Source organism: Mytilus trossulus, chromosome 6 (genome assembly GCF_036588685.1).
Source record: "Mytilus trossulus isolate FHL-02 chromosome 6, PNRI_Mtr1.1.1.hap1, whole genome shotgun sequence".
Lineage (NCBI taxonomy): Eukaryota > Metazoa > Mollusca > Bivalvia > Mytilida > Mytilidae > Mytilus > Mytilus trossulus.
The window spans coordinates 70,328,113-70,346,569 of NC_086378.1; the positions used below are offsets into that span (position 1 = coordinate 70,328,113).

Below are 18,457 nucleotides of genomic sequence, written 5' to 3' on the forward strand. Positions count from 1 at the left end.
AAGCCGACGTTGGGGAAAAGACTACCTTCCCAAGAGAGATTTTAACAACAACCCTCCTCCAATCATTGTGCTGTGGTCCAGACTCAGCAGATATGTCATTCTTGTAGAGCTAACAGTGTCATGCGAAACAAGACTTGAAGAAGCCAATGAGAGAAAGCTTGCCAAGTACCAGGAATTGGTTACAGACATCCAAGAGAAGAATAGGAGGACATGGTATTTTCCAGTGGAGGAAGGCTGTAAAGGCTTTGTTTCTCAGAGAGCCTTGATGTCCCTAGAAGTAACTGGATTAGTAAGAAGAAACTTGGTTGGAAAATTTTGGAGACAGGCAGATGAAGCTTCTGGTTGGGTATGGAGGATGAGATAAGAGCAGTGGAAGCGCTACAGCGCCGAAACAGTCGAAATGATGGGATCCACCCGATGATGGAACCAACTGGGTAGTGGAAACGCTGTATTCAAGGTACACAAGACACAACATAGAAAAATAACCTAAATAAAGGCAACAATAATATACCGCTATTCGAAATTCATAATTCGAGTGAAAAAATATGGTCAAATATAATGCGTACCCATGTTTATATGGACAAAGAACATGACATGAAGGATTTGTTTTCGATTTTAATAGGACAAATATAGTATTTGTATAGGTCGAAGCGTACGCAAACAGTAAATTTGTGTGTTATAATTGTGTGTTATTTATAACATGGCAGCTTTGTTTATAAAGCATAATAAGGACGTCATATCAGAATATAATGAAGTTTTATGCAACTGTCATACAATTGAGAGGTTTAGCTAGCTATAAAACCAGGTTTTATCCATCATTTTTCTACGAAAATGTTTGTACCAAGTCAGGAATATGACAGTTGGTATCCTTTCGTTTGATGTGTTTGAGCTTTTGATTTTTTCATTTGCTTAGGGACTTTCCGTTTAGAGTTTTCCTCAGAGTTCGGTACATTTATCATTTAACTTTTTATTACCATTTGTAGGAAATGGTAGATATAGAAAAAAAATAGCGGTACCAAAGGACTAAAGATATCAGATTATTTTTTTTACAAACTGATGGTATGAAGCTAGCAGAGTGACATGCTATATATCCGGAAATGCTGAAATATTTCAAATTTGGGGTGTGTTGACAATAATATTTGGAACAAAAACAAAAATTGTTATATTCAAAGATGCGCTTAATATGATTCATAACACAAACAAGACGAAACTAAAAATAAGGTCGAAGTTTATGAAATGCAATAAAAAGAACATTGTACTGACCTGATCTAATATCTAAATCTTCCAATGTTGATATATATATAGTGCATTGATCGTAACATTCTAAACATCCTATCAATGAAATATATGTTCATATTCAAGTCACAAAATGATGTATACTTATCAACAAAATAGCATAACGTTTGCAAGGTATGGTAATCTGGTATGATCTGTTCTAAAAGTATCAACGATTTCATTGTTTACAAGTTTTAACATTTCGGTTATCTCTCTTTGCCCAGAATTGTAACGTAAGGGTACCCAAATTGCACCGAGTACCCAAATTGCACCTATTTAGAAAAAAATAGCAACAAAAATTTTACAAGATTTCCTAGAGACTAAACAATTTGTATTTTTATGATTTGATACTATGCACGTCTTTCAACATAGGTAAACATATTTAGATAAGATAAGATAACTTTATTAGCACTAACACATTGACAATAAATGGTTATGGCAACAAATTAAAGACTAACTACAATAACATATATACAATGAAGGAGTGACAGTGGATATTATTATGAGAGAAATATATAAAAAAATAAATGAGAAGCATATACATTATTACAGAAATCAAGTACCTTTTAATAATGAGTTTCTCACCAACAAGCATTCATTCAAATAGTTGACAACAATTTTTAATATTGTTTGGGAATTACTATTTAGAATTGATATAAGCAAGTTATATGATAAGGAAGGAAATTTGTTGTTCAATAGAACATTATTTAATTTTTTAATAAGGTTATCTCTCACATATTTATAGGAGGAACATTTTAAAAGAAAGTGAAGTTCATCTTCAATGTCTCCATTGTTGCAGCAAAGACATACCCTACTCTGCTTTGGTATTTTTAGATATCGCCCTCTTTCAATAGATAAAGTATGAGCACTTAACCTCAATTTACATAATGTTGATCTATCACTTTTGGATTTGCATTGATCAACATACGATGGTCTTTTATTTGGTTTATAAAGTATATTAAAAAAATTCAATTTTTTATTTTGATTGATGTCAGTTTCTTGCTTTTGGAAGGCTATATCATTAATTCTTTCTTGAATGGGTTTTAAATACATCTTAATATCAATAGGATTTAGATTAATAAAATGAAATCCAAGTCTTGAAATGAGATTTTTCATATTTATTATCCAAGAGTTATTTTTTTCAGTTGCTTTATAATTTTTTTGGGCAAGTGAATTATTTGATTCAAGTATATGAAGCCAATATTTTATTGCTGAAAATTCTATTTTGGTATATAAAGGCAATCTATTTAGCTCGGCTAAACATGCAGCATTTGATGCTTTACAATGTATTCCTAGAATTTCTTTAATGAATTTATACTGCAAGTGTTCAAAGGGATCTGAATCCCTGTGCTGTTTGCCTATTCCCCATACTTCACTACCGTATAGAGCAATAGGCACAACTAGGGAGTCAAATAATTTTTCTAATAGCTTGCATTGGTTATTAAGTCCAATTGTTTTTTTTATTTTAAAAAGTGCTTTTCTACCCTTTTCAACAAGCAATGAGCTGCACAGATTTAGATTTCCTGTGTGCTGCAGTGTCATGCCAAGGTAGCAGTATGATTTGACAGTTTCCAGGAATTCATTATTATATTTAAAAAAATTATTATGGGTTTTTCCATTTGAGTTAAATATAATGACTTTTGATTTGTTTATGTTGACTTCTAGTTTCCAGCATTTACAAAAATCACTAAGAACATTTAAAGCTGTTTGTAGTCCCTTTTCAGAATTTGATAATAAAACTATATCATCTGCAAATAAAAGGGAATTTATTGTTGTATCTCCAATTACAATGGGATCTGTATTAGCATCTTGGAGACTTTTTACCAAATTATTTATGTAAAGATTAAATAATAAAGGACTGAGAACATCTCCCTGTTTAACGCCACGGTTGGAGATAAATTCTTCACTGAGACCATTTTGGAATTTAATTCTACATGTAGTATCGTCATACATAGAATGAATTATATTAAAAAGTTTACAGGGTAATTTAAGTTCTAAAAGGATATAAAATAATCCATTTCTCCAAACTGTGTCAAAGGCCTTTCTGAGATCAACAAAGGCAGCAAACACCTTCTGTTTCTTATTTTTCTTTTGTTCTATAATAGATTTCAAGGTGAATATGTGATCTGAGGTATTGACAGTTTCCAGGAATTCATTATTATATTTAAAAAAATTATTATGGGTTTTTCCATTTGAGTTAAATATAATGACTTTTGATTTGTTTATGTTGACTTCTAGTTTCCAGCATTTACAAAAATCACTAAGAACATTTAAAGCTGTTTGTAGTCCCTTTTCAGAATTTGATAATAAAACTATATCATCTGCAAATAATAGTTTTTATCAACAGATGGACTGTTTACTGAAAAAGCAAAATGTACGAAAACGTCACCATGCGACGTCATCAAAACGTCATCTTTTTAAAATTACCAAATGCAACACATTATAAGTATCCATTTCGTAAAATATGAAGAGTAAGCATGGACAAATATCCAATTGTTCAAAATATTTGAAGAAATTAAACAAAAGCCCGGTTATTAGACTTTTGACGATGTGAATTTAAGCATGGATGCAATTTGGGTACTCCTCATTACAGAATCATCACAGGCACTTGTCTCAGAAAAAAAAATTCCTATATACCTTATTATAACACAAGGTACTTAACTTGCATTTTAGAAAAATGTTAGGTGGTGACGAAGTTCCGTTATATGCCGCTTTATAGGCTGTCAACCCCTCTAAAGCTTGTTATATCGTAAATCTAAATTGATTTATCTATACAATGGTGTATAACATGCCTACATTTGTTGTCCGAATCATCCGTAGCAATCCTACCAAAGCATGTCAATCGTAATAATTTTGCAATCGGCTGAAGAATTGGCAATAAACGGCCGCAGTAAATGATTTATTATAAACATCGTTTTAAAAAAAACTGTTAGTTTTCGTATGAATAGAACTTATCATACAGTTAGTAAAATTGTATGATATACCGTGAAAAAAATCTAACAAGTGTTGTTTGTGGTATGTCTAATAAGTTACAAATTTTCCCATGACGTCAATGCCTTTCAGACTCTCTCTTGACTTTACGTATGAAATGAAACAAGATCAGATAACTCCGAGAATCATTTAGACTTTCCCATAGAATTGACCAATCGGAAACCGAGATATACAAGGAGCATGACGCGTTTATTGCCAATTCTTCAGCCGATTGCAAAATTATTACGATTGACATGCTTTGGTAGGATTGCTACGGATGATTCGGACAACAAATGTAGGCATGTTATACACCATTGTATAGATAAATCAATTTAGATTTACGATATAACAAGCTTTAGAGGGGTTGACAGCCTATAAAGCGGCATATAACGGAACTTCGTCACCACCTAACATTTTTCTAAAATGCAAGTTAAGTACCTTGTGTTATAATAAGGTATATAGGAAATTTTTTTTCTGAGACAAGTGCCTGTGAGAATCATGGATAGTTTGGAGGTTGATTCAAATCCATTTTTCAATGACTCAATATGGATTAAAATTTAAATTGGTGTACCTATACAATCAAGAAGGATAGGGCTACAAAATAAACACAGTATGGACATTTTTTTCTTGATCATAAAAAAACGTCGGTGAAAAAACTGTCAAAATAGGTGCAATTTGGGTACCGTCACGTTAGTTGTATTCTTATGCATACATGTAGCATTGAAATGGATGCTCAATATTTGTTTCTTTTTTTCTGGTTATGAAAATATTTTTAATCAGAACCTAGCTTTTAATCAGAAGCTCATTGCAATTAAGGTTCTTAGATATGTACCTTTTTTAAAATATTTTGTTCACGTGGGCTTTATTTCAAATAATAACTGATTTGTTTATAGGTTAAATCTTGTAGTTATCACATGATAACATCGATTTGGCACGTGATAAACACAACTCACTTGATAAACAATCAGGAAAATGTTTTCATTTTTGTTGTTGTTCTCTTTCGTTTATTTTACTGTCAATGGACTGAACACAGAGTACAATCAAAAACGATACGGTTTTGATCCAAAGTTTGGAAAGGGAATAGAATTTGTGAAGTAAGTTTTGAATTAATTTAAAAACAAACACCTTTCAAAACAAAGGTAAACAGGTCAGGTAAACGACCACTACTCAGTGCTTCAAAAAAACTGAGACCGGTCAGGGTGTTTGTTTTGTCTAATTTACATCAATATTTTATTAATAATGAAAAATGACAGTGGTGGATAAGGAAATTTTCAGAAAGGGGGAAGAGGGGTCAGACTGTCTGCCCTTTGAGTGAATGTAAATTTCAATAAATTTTTATTCATCTAATTAACAGCCCAATAATGTAAGGTCTGTAAATACCTGTAAGCCATGAAGCCACATATTTATATTGTTCTTCCCTGGCCAGGATTCATACTCATGCATATATATATACATTAAAATGAAAAGCAAAAAATTGTTAACTTCATTGAATTTTATCGGAAAGTTTCAAAAGTATTTTCATTCATTTTTCTTTTGTGAATTGAAACCGAGGCCGTTCGCCCTGATTCAAGTTCGCCCTAATACCTGTTGGCCCAGGGTCCATTCACCTTGATTTGTATTTTTATTTATTGTTGTCTAGTTGCATCAGAGACATATATAATACAAGAGATTGGCAACTCTGGGAAATCCCGTGATTTCACACGTACGGCCAGATTTAAACCTCACGAGATTTCTTTGGGTAATAGAGTCTTTATCAAAGTATTAAAAGCACTCGAAGAAAAGGTGAAGTTGAATCATAAACTATAACTGTTTCAGTGTTAAATTTAACATAATTAATTGAATAATTTGAGTTCATACGTAATTATTTATTTCAATGTCATTTTAATTTTGATTTGTATTATTGAAAAAGAGACATTATTTGATATTGTATTAAAAAATACGATATTAAATAATTAACACTTAATAAATTGTATGTTTTATTTCAGAGTTAATTTTATTTGATAGTTGTATATTAATTTATATGTCTCTGGTTGCATAAACCAAATTTGCACAGTAGAAGAATATACGAACAAAATGTATTTATCTTTATTGCTATTTTTTTTACAATTTTAATTATTCTAGTCCGCCAATTTATGCAGTATAATAACAAATGAACTTATGAATCCTGGTCATGTTTTACAATTTGTACACTATTGTTTTTACTCATTCCAAGCTCAGTAGTTTAATTATCAAAACAAAATATTATTTTTATTGTTGATCCATCAAATACAATATTATTTTAAAAGAACAATTCTAAAAATGTTTTTAAAAACAGGTCATTAATTTTAAATATTTCAATATGTTTTTATGAATTTCAGTATACCATTAAAATGTCTGAATAAGTTTATTAAATATCAAAACCCTAATACGAATATTTTTCAATAAAAGTAGGCAGAAGTAACCTAGGGCAAACAAACACAGGCAGGGTTCATCTGACCTTTACCTCTTATTCATGGTTCATTGGTCAATATAAAGTTTTCATGGTTTGGTCTATTTCTAGATTACTAAAAAGGTATAAGCAATAGGTCAACTATATTCAATGAATGAAATAATTTTAAGATTAAAGGTATTTCTGGCTTGGTTTATATTTAGGGCTATTAACTTAAAATCAATGGAACAAAATGCAGTAAAGCAGGCTAGGACATTTCAGCTAGTGCACTCTTGTTCCATATTATACTGATAAGTTGACTAATAAAATTGAGAATGGAATGGGGAATGTATCAATGATACAACAACCCAATTAAAGAGCAGAAAAAAGCCCAAGGCAACCAATAGGTCTCTAACACAGCGAGTATTCAAAAAAGAAAAGCCAATGCAACATGTTTTTTCAATTTTCAGTATTTTACAGTAAAATCTTCTTTTCAGCATTTAGAATTAAGATATATACATGTACATTCTTCTAGGGTTTGAAGTTTTCAGACATCAATTACTTTGTTCAAAATTTATAACACTTGGACAGAAGCATTTTTATCACATGATGAAAAGACATAACAAGAGTAAAATTTGGGAATATTTAAAATTATAAGAAAATGACACAGCAAAGCTCTTTAAAAAAAAACTATTTAAAGCAAAAATCATCTTTATCATTAAAGCATGACTAAGATTATTTTTTTTATCAACATAAATATGTGGCTTCATGGCTTACAGGTATTAAGCTTTGTCTTATGGTGGGAGAAGGCATAATTAAATCACAAAATATTCTAGAAATCATTTTCATATACTATAGATCTGCTTTATATACCATTATAAAATAGAAGACAACATTAGTTCTGCAATCATTACCAAGTATAAGTAAAGATTACTATAAGATATTTTTTTTCTTTCAAATTAGGTCCCCAGCTTAGGGGACACATTCATTCATTGTACACATAACAAATATAATCTTTGCAACAGTGACCACACTATGTTTTTAAATGACATTCGTACAATAAAACTAAATATTTTTATATCTGTATTTTATTTTCCATCTAAATGACAATGATGTTAATACATTCCAGAACATATAAGAGACCCCATGAAACACTTAATCTGAAGACATTACCACAGAATTGGGATTGGAGAAAGGTTAATGGGACAAACTTTCTAACTACAACTAGAAATCAGCATATTCCACAATGTAAGGATATCAAGCCTTTTCCTTAAACTCATTTCCTTGAATCTTAATTTGAGCTGCGTTGGAATGAAATCGACCTTTTGCAAATGTTCATAGTATACTGAACAAAAAAGTTTAGCAGCACTTTTTTTTGAATTTTTATTTTTGTTGTTTCTGGAAAAATATTATTTAAACATCATTGATGTAATCCTTAGTTTTACCTGTTATTTAAAACAGTTGTACTTTTTTGCTGATGATTCATTTCGCACCATTTCAGCTTTGCCCGTGTAACTGATGTTTTACCTTCTGTACCTGGCTGTACTTTTAAAACGATATTAAAAATGTCTTTGTCACTAATGTTCAGAAACACATCATTGGTAAGAAAAACACATACACATTTGAAAAAATTGCATGGGGCATCCACCAGGCCTCCCCGAAATTTACCGTCAGAAAGCTGTTGAAATGGTTGATGCCGGAATGAGGGTTGCTGACATCATGGCTTGATTTAATGTGCATATATAAGGCAGCAGTTTAGAGACTAACAAACAGATATGGACAAATTGCAACTGCACAGGATACATCGATATCTCGTAGGCAAAACAAACTATCGTCAAAGGAGGAGCGCTATCTACGCTTAACGATTTTCCGGCTAAAAAGTAGTACAGGTGCTGGTGTGCCTGCCAATACTTCATTGGTGCATTTAGGGCATGGCTGAGAAATTGATTTTGAATAACACTATACTCATTTCCGCATTTTGACCCTCCCGCGCTCGATGGCATACAAAGAAAATTTTAATGAATGTGAGAGGTAAACATTCATGTTGCTTCTGACATGTCATTATTCCTTTTTATTAATATTAAAATTATATGTTGTTATGATTTTGTAATAAAATGAAATTTCAAATTTTTGTTGCTAAACTTTTTTGGCTTAGTATACATGTTTATGATTAAGACTTTGACGCCTCCGGGTGCGGGAATTTCTCGCTACATTGAAGACCTGTTGGTGACCTTCTGCTGTTGTGTTTTTTTATTTTGGTCGGGTTGTTGTCTCTTTGACACATTCCCCATTTCCATTCTCAATTTTATTTATTTGATTGATTTTGGAAATTCAAATATGAAATAAAAGATGAGTTTGGTATGCTTTGTAGATTTTCTTACAAGTTGAAAGTTACAACAGCTTAATTTTTTAACAATTACAGAATTTCAATAGAAATCTAGATTTTCAGAAGTATTATTATTCATTTGCATCAGGTTGATTTCTGTCCAGAATGGTCCATATATATATATTATATTTTAATCTATTGAAAATTATTCTCTGGTTAGAGAAGTTGCACTAGCACTTAGTTTCAGAGCAATGCAGATTCAAAGGATATGGGGTATATATATATAAAAATCTCTTCTGTTGGATATTTAATTCCATGGTTTTGCCAAAGTCAGCTTTTAAGTCTGAAGGAAATGTGTACTTTGTTGAACATTGAAATTACTTACAAAACGCAAGAACATTGGTTTCCAAAGAAAAGAATCTACAGTAGTAAATTATTCATGTTCATACATACATTCAATGCAATATTTTCTCGCCTTCTCTGCCATTAATCTCTTACTGTCTCTCTTTTTTCACAGATATAAAATTATGAAAATTTTATTTCAATTTATATAACTCATTCTGGATTTATTACAATCATGACAGTATTCCCTTACCAACTTCATTAGTACCGAGATCTATTAACTGAATCATTTTGTTACCATACTTCATTTTATGAAAACATTTTAATTACAGACTGTGGGTTTGGCCATGGGATATACGAGTGCCCTGGCAGACAGGATACATATTAAATGTAAAGGGGCGTTGCCTTCAGCTTACTTGTTCCATATAATGATAACCTTTTAATTACAGACTGTGGATCATGCTGGGCCATGGGATCTACAAGTGCTCTTGCAGACAGGATAAATATAAAACGTAAAGGGGCGTGGCCATCTACATACCTTTCAGTACAAAATGTGATAGATTGTGGTGGTGCAGGCAGTTGTGAAGGGGGTGATGACACGGGTGTATGGCAATATGCACATAAACATGGTATTCCTGATGAAACCTGCAACAATTACCAAGCTAAAGATCAAGGTCTCTATTCTTGCTGTTCATGTACATTATTGTTCAAATATTCTTGCCTCTTTTATGTTTAAAAAAAGTACATAAAGTCATATAAAATTTATTCAAAATGTCTTTCTTTTCTGAGATCAAAGCATGTAAGGATTACACAAGAGAGTTATGAAGCTGCTTGAATCAGCATGCTGTAAGGGCTTAAAACTTGTTCTGATCACTTATGTATTTTTGGGACATGGATAATGTATATAAAATAATTTTAATCAAACTTTCATAAAAACTAACAATTAAAAATAAAAAAAATTGTATAATTTTTACACGAGTTTCAAACAGTCACCAAATATTAGGTGTTTTTTTTTCACAATTCACCATTTTAATGTCTAAATAACAATGTCCTAAAAAATATAAATTCAATAAATGAAACTGAAGTTGAGAAATGTCAATGAAACAGAAAATCAGCTATATATAATAACTTAAAAATCATTTTAAGATGGACTAGTGTCCTTTACATATGCAAAATCACTTCAGTTGTTCAAATTGTGATAATATTTTTTATTGTTTTAAAGATTGTGATACCTTCAATCAGTGTGGAACATGTACAACCTTTGGACAATGTGAACAGTTAAAAAATTATACTTTGTGGAAAGTTGGAGATTTTGGTACAATTAAAGGAAGAGATCACATGATGGCAGAGATCTACAAAAATGGACCAATTAGGTAAGAGCTAATGATTATTAATATTATGGTAGATTGTTAAGAGGAATCGGAATCAGTCAGAAAAGACATGTTACTCGTCTACAAATATAGAACCAATCATGGTTTAAACTGCCTTTCTGAAACATTTGAGTACATATATGGGAGATAACTCAGTTCATTTAAATAAATCCTTTCATCATTATGCACAAGTCTTCATAAAGTATATATTTTTTCGTAAATATTGAATACACCACGTTAATAATTTCTTGGGTCCGAAGCGCTTTTCTGGACTTACCTTCATCAGGAACGCTCAAAGCCAAACATTTGAAATCCGAAGATGTATCAGTACCAAAACAGTTGAAGAGCTATATGTCAAAAATACCTAAAATAAATAGCCAAATTCATCTAAAGCCATATTTGAGTTGAAACCTTAGATTCTTAATAATTCATAAATTTATAAACAGACAATTTTAGTAAAGTTTGTTAAATCATGTCAGTACCGACATACGGACTACTGAGCTGATGATACCCTTGGGGACTGATAGTCCAGATAGAGATTTCAACATGCTGTCGGTAGAAGTGTTAACTATTTGTATTATCTTTTGTCATTTTTATTGTCCTTAACCTCATTTTCAGATTTAAGCATGTGCTTGAATTATTGTAAAGTTTTTTTCACATGTATATCTCACAAAACATTTCTACTAATTAAATTTTCTAGTTCAAATTACATTAAGCCAAACAAATTTCAATTCATACAATAAGCAATACACCATTATGTACATAAATATGTTTAATGCTATATTTCAGTTGTGGTGTCATGGCAACAGATAAATTAGATGCATATACAGGAGGAATATATGAAGAGGAACATTTCTTTGCAATGGTAAATTTATTCATGCTACCTTTCTGAATTGTCAAACTTGCAAATACATATTGGATTCATTTGCAGTTAAATTTCACATAAAAACTTTATTGTTTGCCTTTCTATAACCTATGGTAAAATTTAAGGAGCAGATATGTTAGTTTATTTTTTGCTTGCTAAATAATTTTTTATATTTCTTTTTTATACGACCGCAAAATTTAAAAAAAATTTCGTCGTATATTGCTATCAAGTTGGCGTCGTCGTTGTCTTCATCGTCCGAATACTTTTAGTTTTCGCACTCTAACTTTAGTAAAAGTGAATAGAAATCTACGAAATTTTAACACAAGGTTTATGACCACAAAAGAAAGGTTGGGATTGATTTTGGGAGTTTTGGTCCCAACATTTTAGGAATTAGGGGCCAAAAAGGGCTCAAATAAGCATTATTCTTGGTTTTCGCACAATAACTTTAGTTTAAGTATATAGAAACCAATGAAATTTTAACACAAGGTTTATGACCACAATAGGAAGGTATGTATTGATTTTGGGAGTTTATGTCCTAACAGTTTAGGAATAAGGGGCCAAAAGGGACCCAAATAAGCATTTTTCTTGGTTTTCGCACCATAACTTTAGTATTTATGAATAGAAATCTTTGAAATTTAAACATAAGGTTTATGACCATAAAAGGAAGGTTGGTATTGATTTTGGGAGTTTGGGTCCCAACAGTTGAGGAATAAAGGGCCCAAAGGGTCCAAAATTAAACTTTGTTTGATTTCATCAAAAATTGAATAATTGGGGTTCTATGATATGCTGAATCTAACTGTGTATGTAGATTCTTAATTTTTGGTCCTGTTTTCAAATTGGTCTACATTAAGGTCCAAAGGGTCCAAAATTAAACTTAGTTTGATTTTAACAAAAATTGAATCCTTGGGGTTCTTTGATATGCTGAATCTAAAAATGTACTTAGATTTTTTATTATTGGACCAGTTTTCAAGTTGGCCCAAATCGGGGTCCAAAATTAAACTTTGTTTGATTTCATCAAAAATTGAATAATTGGGGTTCTTTGATATGCCAAATCTAACTGTGTATGTAGATTCTTAATTTTTGGTCCCTTTTTAAAATTGGTCTACATTTAAGTCCAAAGGGTCCAAAATTAAACTAAGTTTGATTTTAACAAAAATTGAATTCTTTGGCCTCTTTGATATGCTGCATCTAAACATGTACTAAGATTTTTGATTATGGGCCCAGTTTTCAAGTTGGTCCAAATCAGGATCCAAAATTATTATATTTAGTATTGTGCAATAGCAAGAAATTTTCAATTGCACAGTTATAAATTCAGCAAAAGCAAGAAATCTTCAATTGCACAGTATTGTGCAATAGCAAGAAATCTTCAATTGCACAGTATTGTGCAATAGCAAATATTTTCAATTGCACAGTATTGCACAATAGCAAGAAATATCTAATTGCATAATATTGTGCAATAGCAAGAAATTCCAATTGGATTTCAATTGGAGTTATCTCTCTTTGTCCAGAATAGTAGTTGAATCAACTTAAATCATTGTTTTATACAATATACAATGTATATTCACTTTTACTACCAACTGATAGATTAAAACAATCTTTACCATTCAGTCATTGTCAGTGATAACAAGCACTTTTTTTACATTTAATATTTTATGATGTATTTAAATGAGAAGTTATTGTTGCAAACTTCATTAGAAATTTGAATTGAGATCAGTTTTGAAATAAGGGAAAGGGGGATGTGAAAAAAAAATTGGGGGGGGTCAATTTTTTTCATTTCAGATTTCATAAATAAAAAGAAAATTTCCTCAAACATTTTTTTGAGAGGATTAATATCCAACAGCATAGTAAATTGCTCAAAGGCAAATTTTTTTTTAAAGTTCATTAGACCACATTCATTCTGTGTCAGAAACCTATGCTGTGTCAACTATTTAATCACAATCCAAATTTAGAGCTGAATCCAGCTTGAATGTTGTGTCCATACTTGCCCCAACCGTTCAGGGTTCAACCTCTGCGGTCGTATAAAGCGGCGCCCTGCGAAGCATCTGGTTATTGTTTTCTCTATAAAAGATGTGGTATAATTGCAAATGAGATAATTACCCACCAGAAAAAAAAGATGTGGATGTCAACAAATAAGGAGTCAATATGAAGCCTTCAACAATGAGCAAAAGTGATACTGTATTGTTAGATGAAAAAGGTCCTGCTATGACAAAAGTTGAAATAGAAAAACCTGAATGATGCTAAAACAATAAAATAAAACAAATATGGTAGACAACCACTCAATGACAGGTTCATGACGAGGGACGGGGACATAAAGAATGATAAAGATACACAAAAAATAAAATCTTATCAGTAGAACAACTATGATCTGTGAACATGGGATACAGAGCCCTTTTTTGCAACAAAAAAATAAACGAAATAATGTAAGACAAGATATTGTAAATAATTTTTTTCATCTCTTTAATCAATGCAAAATGAGTACCACCACAAACTTTGACATTTAGGCTGTTTAAAAAATTACTATTTTCAACTCTGTTTTCAGCTTTATTTTTTTAAATATTGTTAAATGGTGTTCTCTTTACAGGTAAATCATATTGTATCTGTGGTAGGATGGGGAGTTGATGTAAAATCAGGGACAGAATACTGGATAGTGAGAAATTCCTGGGGAGTTCCATGGGTAAGTATCTGTAGTAGGATAGGAAGTTGACTCTAAAACAAGTACAGAATTCTGGGTAGTCAGAAATTCATGGGGAGTTCCATGGGTAAGTAAAAATGTCGCAGGGTAAAGATAGTAATAAATGATATTTATTTATTTTTTAATTACATCAAATTCATCCCCAATTTCTTCTTTTTATACGACCGCAAAATTTGAAAAAATTTTCGTCGTATATTGCTGTCATACTGGCGTCGTCGTCGTCGTCCGAATACTTTTAGTTTTCGCACTCTAACTTTAGTAAAAGTGAATAGAAATCTATGAAATTTTAACACAAGGTTTATGACCACAAAAGGAAGGTTGGTATTGATTTTGGGAGTTTTGGTCCCAACATTTTAGGAATAAGGGGCCAAAAAGGGCCCAAATAAGCATTTTCTTGGTTTTCGCACTATAACTTTAGTTTAAGCTAATAGAAATCTATGAAATTTTGACACAAGGTTTATGACCACAAAAGAAAGGTTGGGATTGATTTTGGGAGTTTTGGTTTCAACAGTTTAGGAATTAGGGGCCAAAAAAGGGCCCAAATAAGCATTTTTCTTGGTTTTTGCACCATAACGTTAGTATAAGTAAATAGAAATCTATGAAATTTAAACACAAGGTTTATGACCATAAAAGGAAGGTTGGTATTGATTTTGGGAGATTTGGTCCCAACAGTTTAGAAATAAGGGGCACAAAGGGTCCAAAATTAAACTTTGTTTGATTTCATCAAAATTGAATAATTGGGGTTCTTTGATATGCTGAATCTAACTGTGTATGTAAATTCTTAACTTTTGGTCCCGTTTTCAAATTGGTTTACATTTAGGTCCAAAGGGTCCAAAATTAAACTTAGTTTGATTTTGACAAAAATGAATCGGTTGGGTTCTTTGATATGCTGAATCTAAAAATGTACTTAGATTCTTGATTATTGGCCCCGTTTTCAAGTTGGTCCAAATCAGGATCTAAAATTATTATATTAAGTATTGTGCAATAGCAAGTCTTTTCAATTGCACAGTATTGCGCAATGGCAAGAAATATCTAATTGCACAATATTGTGAAATAGCAATTTTTTTTTAATTAGAGTTATCTTTCTTTGTCCAGAATAGTTTGCAAGAAATATCTAATTTCACAATATTGTGCAATAGCAAGAATTTTTTTTAATTGGAGTTATCTTTCTTTGTCCAGAATCAACAAGAAATATCTAATTTCACAATATTGTGCAATAGCAAGAATTTTTTTTAATTGGAGTTATCTTTCTTTGTCCAGAATCAACAAGAAATATATAATTTCACAATATTGTGCAATAGCAAGATTTTTTTTTTAATTGGAGTTATCTTTCTTTGTCCAGAATCAACAAGAAATATCTAATTTCACAATATTGTGCAATAGCAAGAATATTTTTTAATTGGAGTTATCTTTCTTTGTCCAGAATCAACTTAAATCTTTGTTATATACAATATACAATGTATATTCACGTTTTACTACCAACTGATAAATTAAAATAATCTTTACCATTCAGTGATAACAAGCAGTTTTTTTTACATCTTAATATATTATGATGTATTTAAATGAGTAGTTATTGTTGCAAACTCCATTAGAAATTTTAATTGAGATTAGTTTTGGAATAAGGGAAAGGGGGATGTGATTAAAAAAATTGGGTTCAATTTTTCTCATTTGATATTTCATAAATAAAAAGAAAATTTCTTCAAACATTTTTTTGAGAGGATTAATATTCAACAGCATAGTGAATTGCTCTAAGAGAAAACAAAAATTTTAAGTTCATTAGAACACATTCATTCTGTGTCAGAAACCTATGCTGTGTCAACTATTTAATCACAATCCAAATTTAGAGCTGAATCCAGCTTGAATGTTGTGTCCATACTTGCCCCAACCGTTCAGGGTTCAACCTCTGCGGTCGTATAAAGCTACGCCCTGCGGAGCATCTGGTTCTAATTTGTTTAAATTGTACAAGTTATCTAGTTATCAAATATTCAGGATAAAACTTCTCTGAGACTTAAACTGGATACTTTTTCCTGTAAGAAAACCTATATTATTGAATAATTATCCCTTACACAGTGAAGGCTTTAATGATGTCACAGTTAAAATGTGCTGTAATGCCTTATCTTATTCTTACTTTCACTGAAAACTTTTAATTAAAGTAGACAAATTGTAAATAATAATGGTATAATACAAATTTTTCTTCTTGTAAATGTTGAGGTCCAGATTAGTTAGTGTTCTCTCTAAAATTACATTGAGCATCCTGTTAAACAGGACATTTTGTTACAGCCTCTTTTTCTGAAATATAAAACATCACTTTCGAGCAATATGGCATAATTACTTTGATATATATTTTTTCCATTGGACATCTCATTAAGATAGATCAGCTCTAAAATTCAAATGTTTTAATGTGTATATTTTTTTCATTGAATAAGGTATTTATAGATTATCGTTGATCATCTCAACTAGATTGATTTTTTCTCGCTTGACCAATGATAATCTGTTTATCGCTATTTTACCTATGACGAAGTTGTCAATTTCATGTCAATTTTGTTAGCAACGCCACATGCCTGCTTAATTTCTAGCGATAATTTTCCATTTCAAGCGATATGAAGTAGCATGATATGAAAAATTATCACAAAAAAGATCAAAAGAAAAATGCACAAAATAGCGATAATTTAATTTATTCTATTATTTTGTAGGGAGAACATGGCTTTTTCCGTATTGTAACCAGTAAATATAAAGATGGATATGGGAATTGGTACAACCTGGATATAGAATCTAGATGTGCTTATGGCGATCCAATCATACCATCTGGATACTAGAATTATATCAAAGAAACTAGTCATATCACATCTTTACTTTTTGTAATTGAATAAAAATAATTTATGTGCTATAATGTGTTACGGTTCATTTAATAGGTACCAATACAGTATAAATACAAAACTATTTGATTGATTAGATCTAAAATGCTATTAATTTGCTATTTTTTTGCATAGACAGCATATAAATCTGATTCTCTAATTACAAAAAATGTACTTTTGTAGTTATTTTAAATTATTAAAGATATTTAAAAATAAATATGCATAATATAATAAAAATAGAGATCTATATATTAATAAGTAAGTGTATTCTAACTAAATTGTCTGTTTATATCTATAAATCGAAATATGGTCAGATCATAAATGCTTAAAAGAGGGGCAAAAGATACCAGAGGGACAGTCAAACTATTCTGACCCTTAAGATTTTGATTTCACTGCTAAAGATGTATTTGCATGTATTTTGTAGATTTTTGTCAGTGTTATACAATTTTTTTCACACATTTGAATATTCTCATGACCTTTCAAGCACCTGTTCAGGATTTTTTTTTTTTTTTGTAAAAGTAAAATGCATTGTTTTCCAAAAAGGTATTCTGATCACCTTTAAAGCACTTGTTAGCAACCATATTATTTGTGTTTTATTACACTTTATAAAAAAAACAATTACAAACTTTAAAACTATTTGATTGATATGATTTTCCAGACCATGAACTGTATTTTATCAACACATAATATATTTTTTTCAGTTTTCTCACCACAGACCAGTCACCTGTTACAAAACATATTCCTAATAAGCATCTTAGTCCAATTGTTGTTTCAATAGAAAAGCTGTAGATACCTGATTTTCTTAGTGAAAATGCAATTTTTAAATGTTAAAAAATGTAAACTTGGTTGAACAAATAAAATAAAAAATATATATTTTATTGTTTGCTTGTCCACAACCAAATGATATTGGTTGTTGTCAAAGACTTGTACATTGTAGTAATAAATGCTGCTTTAAAATTTGAAGTTGAGGTATAAAAGAAAATACAATTGTTGTCAATTTTTTTTCTTTATATTGTATAAAAAAGTTAAATACATCTATGTTGTGTAATATTTGTTAATTATTTATATGATTTATTTGTGTAAAACATATACATTTTATCTTTATATGATAGATGTTAGTTTTTTTCACAATAAATATCAGAAATTTCGAGCTTTAGCTTTATCTCGAATACCCCTATGAGCAACTTAACTTAAGTTTGGCTTATTAATTTTATGAAACTCATACACAATGATAAAAACCAAATCTTGCAAATTTAGTTTGAATTTGGGCAGTGAGTCCCATACAGTTTTAGAGGAACTCCCCTTTATAACTTGAAAAAATGTTTTTTTTTGCCCAAACTCCACACACACAAACA

The 18,457-nt window shown here is 30.7% G+C and overlaps 1 protein-coding gene across 1 annotated transcript; it reads left to right on the plus strand.

The window, feature by feature from the left end:
• Positions 1-5,167: 5,167 nt before the first annotated feature.
• On the plus strand, positions 5,168-18,252 carry LOC134721768 (cathepsin Z-like). The gene is made up of 7 exons (XM_063584974.1): positions 5,168-5,339; positions 7,782-7,900; positions 9,770-9,994; positions 10,543-10,693; positions 11,480-11,555; positions 14,137-14,229; positions 16,941-18,252. Exons 1-7 carry the CDS (start codon positions 5,218-5,220, stop codon positions 17,061-17,063), a joined length of 909 nt encoding a protein of 302 aa, XP_063441044.1. The 5' UTR covers positions 5,168-5,217; the 3' UTR covers positions 17,064-18,252.
• The last annotated feature ends 205 nt before the right edge of the window (positions 18,253-18,457 follow it).